Source organism: Corvus brachyrhynchos, unplaced genomic scaffold (assembly GCF_000691975.1).
Source record: "Corvus brachyrhynchos isolate BGI_N302 unplaced genomic scaffold, ASM69197v1 scaffold34, whole genome shotgun sequence".
Taxonomy (NCBI): domain Eukaryota; kingdom Metazoa; phylum Chordata; class Aves; order Passeriformes; family Corvidae; genus Corvus; species Corvus brachyrhynchos.
Window position 1 is genome coordinate 4,939,503 of NW_008238126.1, and position 7,705 is coordinate 4,947,207.

A 7,705-nucleotide genomic window follows, 5' to 3' on the forward strand; every position below is an offset into this window, starting at 1 on the left:
CTAAATGGCATATATGGGGTTTTTTTTAATATTCTCTTACTGAAAAAGGGTTCATTTTCCCATTGATGAGTAGATGCAGCAGCACTGTTTGTTTATTTGTGACAGCCAGATGTCAAAGTCACCCAGCCTGAGCTGTGGTGGAGGGAGGTGAGGTTTGCATGTACTGCCCATGCTCGCTCAGTTGCATTCATTTAGAGAGGAGCATGTTTTTATCTCCCCTTTCTCTTATGTCCCATTTTATGCTGAAAGTGTCGGAGAATGCCTCTCCTCAGGAGCCTGAGGGCTGTGAGCAGTGCCTTGGTTGCCTGGCTCACAGCAGCAGTCCTTTTCACCACACAGCTTAAAACTGTTCCAGAGGGAGGAATAAGAGCCATTTGCTCTCTCTTAGGATGTTCTTACAGCAGGTTTCAAATTCTTTCCTTCTTTTTTAATGTTCAGCTTTCTTCTATTATGTTAATGCAACTCTTCATTGCTATATGTTTAGATCCCAGTTATGATATTATTGATTGTGTGCACTCCACATCACTTTTATGGCTCTGAAGCTACGATGAATCTCAGTTCTCTGGACTAAGGACTGTGTAGCTGGTCTGAAAAGGTGCAGCCGTAAAACTCAGTAATACAGGTGCACTGGGCAAACCCATATGCATCCTTCAAAATTACATTCCTTTGTTCCAACAATATTACAGTATTTAATTACAGAACTCCTAAATCCAGACATACCTGTAGTTGGAAAATATGCAATATCTTTTACATGCTTTTTTATTTTCCATTGGCTTTCAGAAATATTTTTTAATTATATTTTATCAGATATGAAAGGATTATTATCAGAATTACTCCCTGGTCCTTACTTGTATTTTGATACCACAGTTACTGGAAGGACCTCTCTATATCGATACAGGCGATAATTGCAGATTTCTTTGTAGCAAGGTATCTGATTATGTTTGTAAGTATGACCACGTGCATTTATTTCGTTTCCTTTAGGGTGATGTTTTATCTTTTGCTTTACAGCACTTCAAACTTTTGAATCTGCTGTTTGTAGAGTATTGCCTCTATTGTACATCTGGGAAATCTCATGGGGTAGTGATAGCCACTATCTACAGACTTTGTGAAAAACAAGCTTAATGATCATTCCTGTATAAACTTTAGTCAGCAATAACCCCGTGTGTAATACTGCTGTCATGTTCATTCCTATTCCCTTTTGTATTTGTATTAATTATTCACTGGTTTGTTCAGCTAGAAGTATCGGAAGGCATTAAGTCAGGCAGAAGGCATAACTTTCATGACTATATCTATACCTAGTATAGATAGTCCAATTTGTCCAGATAATTTTCATTAATTTGAAACTCTGTATTTCATTAAAACAAAAAACTTAATTTGAAAATACAACCTTTCCACAGTTGTCCCTCTACGTGTCGGTTTTAGAGGAAGAAGTCTTGAATTTTGAAACAGCCTGAATTTTGGAACAGGCTGAAGTTAAGAATGATTACTCCTTTTTTTTAATAATTTAGAACTTCTGCAGAGGAGGGACCATGTAGGTCAGACATCCCTTAGGGACTGTGTTGTGGGGGCTGCCACAGTCCCAGGTGAGGATGTGTCCGTCATGCAGCTACTGAGAAGCACAGAGACCTCTGAATAACAGCCAGTGGCTTGTCTTTGTCCTTGGCATTGCTTTCTCACCCGTGTGAAATGATGCGTCCTGCTTTAGTTCTTGTTCTGGTCACAATAATCTTCTTTCATAAGTGTATTTTTTGGGAGGTTTCTGAGGTGCTGTTAAGCTTCCAGACCAAACTGTCAGAGTGTGTTGTGGTTTGCAGGCAGAACTGGCAAAAGGTGTCTGTTCTCACAACCTCAAATAAGAGCGAGTTGGAAAAAGTAAAATCTGGGTCACTGCTTGTGATGAGTAAGCAGTTATCAGAGCATCAAGCCATTCTTCCCCCTCTGGGAAACTGTAAAGGAACATCGTAGCAACAAAATCCCAGTGTAGTTTGTTAGGCCTCCCTTGCCTATGAAGTTTCTGCTACAAGTTACTATCTTTGCGGTTTTGGACTGTTATCTCTAACAAGGTTTCAATTTCTTACCTTCTGTGCTTTCCCTGCTTGGTAGATTTTTTTTTTTCATGTGGAGCACTATAGTTCGTATTAATCTATGGAGTGTTTTACTGGAGTAAAGTTGGAGTTTCATGGAATAAAAGAACAAGCTTAGCAGTGCCATCAAGTTACAGCAGCACTCTAGGCAGGACAAAGAAGATGGAAATTATAGCACCAAAAGTTAGTGCAGTTCAGTTTAACAGAGTGGGTCACTAATTTGTCTTCTTCTCATATTAAATTGATAATTTTAGCCCTAGGCTGGAAATGCATTTGCAGATCTGAAGAGAGGAGAGTGATATGACCTGACTGACAGCCAAGTTCTGTGTTTTGCTCTGACTTCTGGTGTGGCTGCCTCTCTGAGGTTTCTCATCTGTAACAGGTGCCAGGTGACACCCGCTTTGGTTTAGTGTTTGTGAGGTGCTTGATCACTCTGAGTCCTTTAGCACTGATGACTCCTCAGGTGTAGCCATGTGTGGAAGGGAACTGGCAGTCCCACTTCTGGGAAAGGATAAAGGGCAGGAAGCTGAGGGAGGGCTGAGCTCAGGACAGACCATACCTGGCTTCTGGAGGGTGTCTGGAGCCTCCTGCATTGGGTGCCCTGGGAGGGAATCAGTTGTGAGTTCGGATGATGCCAAGAGCCTTTAGGCAACTTTGAACCACAGGTCCCTCTAATACCAGGTCCATGTGGATGTGCAAGGAGTGAGCGCACAGGTACGTGGATTCAGGAGAAAGAGAGGCAGGTGGTGCAGGTGAGCCCTGGAAAGTGAGACACATCACACCACACAAGAGGAGGTACCTTGTCACTGCCCTGTACAGGAGCCATACAGCTTTTGCTCCCTTGTCACTTCCCAACAGGAACCTGCAGGCAGAGTATGACCGCTTGAAGCAGCAGCATGACCACAAAGGTCTGTCTCCACTGCCGTCCCCACCGGAGATGATGCCGGTGTCTCCGCAGAGCCCCCGGGATGCTGAGCTCATTGCAGAAGCCAAGCTGCTTCGCCAGCACAAGGGCCGCCTGGAAGCCAGGATGCAGATCCTGGAGGATCACAACAAACAGCTGGAATCGCAGCTGCACAGGCTGAGGCAGCTGCTGGAGCAGGTGAGTCCTCAGGCATTTCTTCTAGGTCTCTGAACAGTCATTTTCCAAACAGGGTGTGAAGTGTTATCAATAACAAGAACATACCAAGAAATCCTATCTGTAGAGGTGAGTCAGAAAAAAGTACAAAATTGTTTTACAGGCTGCAAATGAGAATGTGGAATCGGGTTTCAGTGTTCTTATTTAGGCTTCTTCCTTGTTTTATTCAGAATTAAAATGTGTTGGTTGCATGGATGAATTTACTTAAAAACAGACTGAAAATTTTGTGTATTCATGGAATAAATAAAAATTACAGAGGTATAAATTAGTGAGTTGTTAATAGCAATGTCTTACTTTTTTCTTTTATTTCAGCCACAGGCAGATGCCAAGGTGAATGGTACAACACTGTCATCTCCTTCTACCTCTTTGCAGAGGTCAGGCAGCAGTCAGCCAATGCTTCTTCGTGTAGTTGGCAGCCAGACTTCAGAAACCATGGGTAAGATAACGAAGCTCAGGTTGTCACAAAAAATAATTATGTCCCATTTTCCAGAAGAAAATCCGTAAAGACAGAAAACACTTTTCTGTTTAGTTCAAATGAAATGAAGTAGACATTTGCAGTGGTCTTTGATGTCATCTGGCTGTTTATACTTTGGATCTTCATTATGATTCAGGCTTTTCTTTTGATCATGATGCAGCCGGTAGCTTGGATATTTTGATATTAAACACAAAGTTCAGCCAGGGCTTGACTTCTGAAAAGAAATGCCACTGAAAAGCTAACTATTCTATTCAGAGTGACTTTCAGTTATTAAGCATGACATGACTGATTTAAATGTACATAATATTAATTATGGCTAAGAGACTAAATGTATGATTAGTCATCCCCATGTTAAATGATGTGATCTTATTTTTAATATGTTGTGGCTCAATCAGTAGGATGGAGCTGTCACTCACAGGAAGTGCTCATCTAGTGGCTTTTCTAAGTATCACATCAGATGTGATAATGAACATTATAAGAGTTGTGGAGTAAGGTTAAGTAATATTCTGTAGCTGGAGGCTGGAATTATTATTTTGGTGCTTTTATTAACTGCCCTGTGGCACTTTCCTAATTTCCTGTCTGTTACACAATTAGTAAGTATTTATTACCAAATTGCAAGGATTTTCTTCCAGTAAAAAAGCAATCAGTCTTTTCAACATCTTTAAGCAAATGATTTCACTTATATTACTTCAAGAAGATGATGTTTCAAGTCTGATGGTAATATTCAGCTTCATACAGAGAAATTTATTTTACATATATTAGTGAGAGGCTTAAGTGAGAGCTTTTCACTACTGATAGTGAAAGTGTCAATGACAGTGAGAAATTTAATGGGAGGGGACATTCTGCTGTGTCTGAACTGCTGTTGTGGTGGGAAATGCAGCTTTTGGGGGGGCTTTTTATTCCATTCCAAGTGTAAGCAATAATGTCAGCCTATGACAAGATGGATTCTGTACACTCTGCAATAAAAAATGTGAAATAAATTGTACCTTTAGGAATGCTTAAGTTGAAATCCTGGGGGTGAGGGTAGAATCACAGGTAACAGGAATTTATGGAAAAGTAAAAATGGACTTTTCATTAATCATATTAGCAGTGGGGAAACATTTTGTTATACATGCCTTACACAGAGTAGATAAAATGTATTAGTGGTGTAATTTGCATCAGCTTTCTGGAGAAATTTCATGAACTTCATCACATAAAATACATTAATTAAAATACACAAGAAGAGATAGGAAGACAATGTTTCCTAGCCATCTTATTAGAAGTCTTGTAGTTTAATATTTCATTCTTTAGTGGGACAAAATACAATAATGTACTTCTTTTCATTTGACTCAATATAAAATTAGTCCCATTCACCTCACAAGACTGTAATGAATTGATTAACACAACAGAGTCGTACAAACTGCTCACACTTTTTAAAGCAAATATTTAGAAATTACTTGATTTTATTTCATTGGTTCAATTGAGCCAATATGTGGGAGGACAGTGAGATGTGGAGTTGTTATCAGTAGGATCGTACTGAGACTCAGCAGAGCCATGCTGTTGGCAGCAGGGAGTGGAGTTATAAAAAGAGTTACTAACCAAGCTAACAAACCGCAACTAATTCAGTTTGTCAAGTCTCCTTTCACACCAGAAAGCTTTGCTTGCTGGGCTGAGAGTTTTCTGAAGCACAGCTTAAAATACTCCTGAATTGTGAAGGGGAACAGAGTGGTGGTGTAAATAATGCTCCCATGCAGCAGCTATGTGCCCAGGAATGAGGGAGCCATAATTTTTGAGAAAATACTGAGGATCTCTAGGTGTCTCAGGTTATGTAGTGGCAGCTTTTATGTGTTTTTCTCTTTAAAATTAGACCTTAGTTGTTTTTTGCTTTGAATAGAGACCCACTGCACTTCTGTCTCTCTGCTTTCCCGAGGAGAGATTGCTGTGAAAGGTGTTCCAACCAGCAGTGTTTTAATAACAACAGTGTCCCACTCAAATCCTCATTTGCAAATAGGAGAAGTTATTCCTTGTTAACCTGAAGTACACCTGGACAAGTGGAAAGGTTCTGCTTTTCTCCTCATAGAGTCCCAGTGGGAAAGTCCTTATCCTTGGCCTTTCTCCCCCAGCAGTGTAGCAGCAGAGGAGGTTCTCTGAGGTGTGTGAGGCAAGAGGCTGCTGCTGAACTTTAATTTGTTCAGGTACCACCAGAACATTTGAGACTCGCTCGGCTCTCCAAACCTTTTGTAGAAATACAAATGGGGAAGGCTCTTGTGGGTAAAAAGAGGAGACTGAGGTCTGAAGGTATCTTTATTTCTGTCAAGTTGCTTGGGTGATGTCTCATTTTGTCATTTACAAGAAAATGCTCAGAAAAAAATCATCCAAATGAGGAGAAAAATTAATGCATTTTAAATAAAAAATACAAGATTTTTGAGGGTCAACACCATTCAGCTTGTATCAACACTTAGGAGGACATTTGGAAATCAGTATCTGTCTTCAGTTCTTGACCAGGACAGCAGAACCACTGCCCTTTTATTCAGATCTTTAGGGCCAGAAGGCTTTCTTCAGGATGATGAAATCCTCAGAGTGGATAGAAGCAGAAGATCTCTCTCTGAGTTTTCACCTTGACATCCAGCAAAGGCTGCAAGGACATTGCTTTGCTAAGACACCACTGTCAGTGCAATGCTTGATGCAAAAGTAACTCATGGTGTGAGTTGATTTGTGTGAACCCAGCACCACTTGAAAGCTGAACAAACAGCAAGCAGCCTCAGCAACTATTTTTAGACCATTAATGGAATAAAAGAAGCTGATACAAAGACCATAATTTATATGAATTAAGTGCTTCTTGCAGGCACTCTATCCCACTTCTTGTGCTGGAGTGGGAGAAATCACTCTTGGTCAGAAATAACTCTTGTTAAACTCCTGGCTTAAATATAGGCAGCCCTGAAATGCTCCTTTAATATCCCTTTTTCTAGGTTTTTCACTAGCATGGAGCACCTCAACGTTTAAAGAATGTAAATGTTAACAGAAAATCAGACAGTTTCCTACTCAAGTAGGGCAAGACACGTTAGAATAAAGGGTCATTAAGTCATTTTCAAAATAAGTATGTAACTCAGTTACTGCAGCAGGCAAAATTGCTTTTGTGTTTTAATAGAGATAAAAGCCATCTAGTAAAAAAGGAGAATCTCACTCAAAGTACGTCCTTTAGGTGTGTTTTTTTTTCCCAGATGCTTTATTTATATTGGAGGCTAGGATCTGCATTAAAAACAACATACAGATTTTAGTTATACGAAAGCATGAGCAAAAAAATCCAGTAAAAATAAAATTTATTGAATTTCCCATTAAGCTGCTGCCCTATAATCAGGTTATAGAAATTATTCAGTGGGAGAAATGTATTTTGCTTTATTAAACTGCTGCTAAACGCTTTTACAGTACAGTTGAGTGTTCTTGGAGCACCAATCTGATGCAATTAAACTGTCAGAAATATTAATACTGATGCAGATGAGAATCTGGGTTTCTACTGATTTGCACAGCTAGGCAAAGCAGTGCCAACATGAACCCAGCACTATTAGAAAGCTGCTCAACAGCAGCACTCACAACAACAATTTTTTTTCCATTAATAGAATAAGAGAAGCTGAAACGATGAGTGTCAAATATGGAACTAGATGCTCCTAGCAGACATTTTACCCTACTTCTTTTACTAGAGTAGATTATTTATTAAATCCCCTTTTATGAATTAAAATAGTGTTAATTTTCTCAAATTCACCGTTTAGTTTCCCTTAGATCCATGTAAAGAAAGAGAACAGTAACAGTCAACAAAATTCACCTTTGAAATTTTTATTGTACACTAAGCAGAAAATGTGTCTGAGTGAACACCGTTAGCTTTGAGGAGGACTTGGGCAATGCAGACTGTTAGCACAGACTCTCATGCAGTGGTGTGGATTTGCTTTGCAGGCGAGGATGAGCTGCTCAGCCCTCCCCAGGACACAAGCACAGGTTTGGAGGAAGTGATGGAGCAGCTGCACAACTCTTTCC

At 40.0% G+C, this 7,705-nt stretch overlaps 1 protein-coding gene across 13 annotated transcripts in view; it reads left to right on the top strand.

Moving 5' to 3' along the window:
* The window catches only part of DMD (dystrophin), an 896,220-nt gene that overhangs the window by 871,556 nt on the left and 16,959 nt on the right, over window positions 1-7,705 (top strand). For 11 of the 13 annotated variants that reach the window (XM_017733467.1, XM_017733469.1, XM_017733458.1 and 8 more), the window contains 3 exons: window positions 2,943-3,186; window positions 3,535-3,658; window positions 7,625-7,685. In XM_017733467.1, the coding sequence (XP_017588956.1) occupies window positions 2,943-3,186; window positions 3,535-3,658; window positions 7,625-7,685 (429 nt within the window). Of the gene's footprint in view, window positions 1-2,942; window positions 3,187-3,534; window positions 3,659-7,624; window positions 7,688-7,705 lie in introns of all 13 variants that reach the window. The other 2 variants (XM_017733459.1, XM_017733457.1) reach the window with 1 other exon arrangement.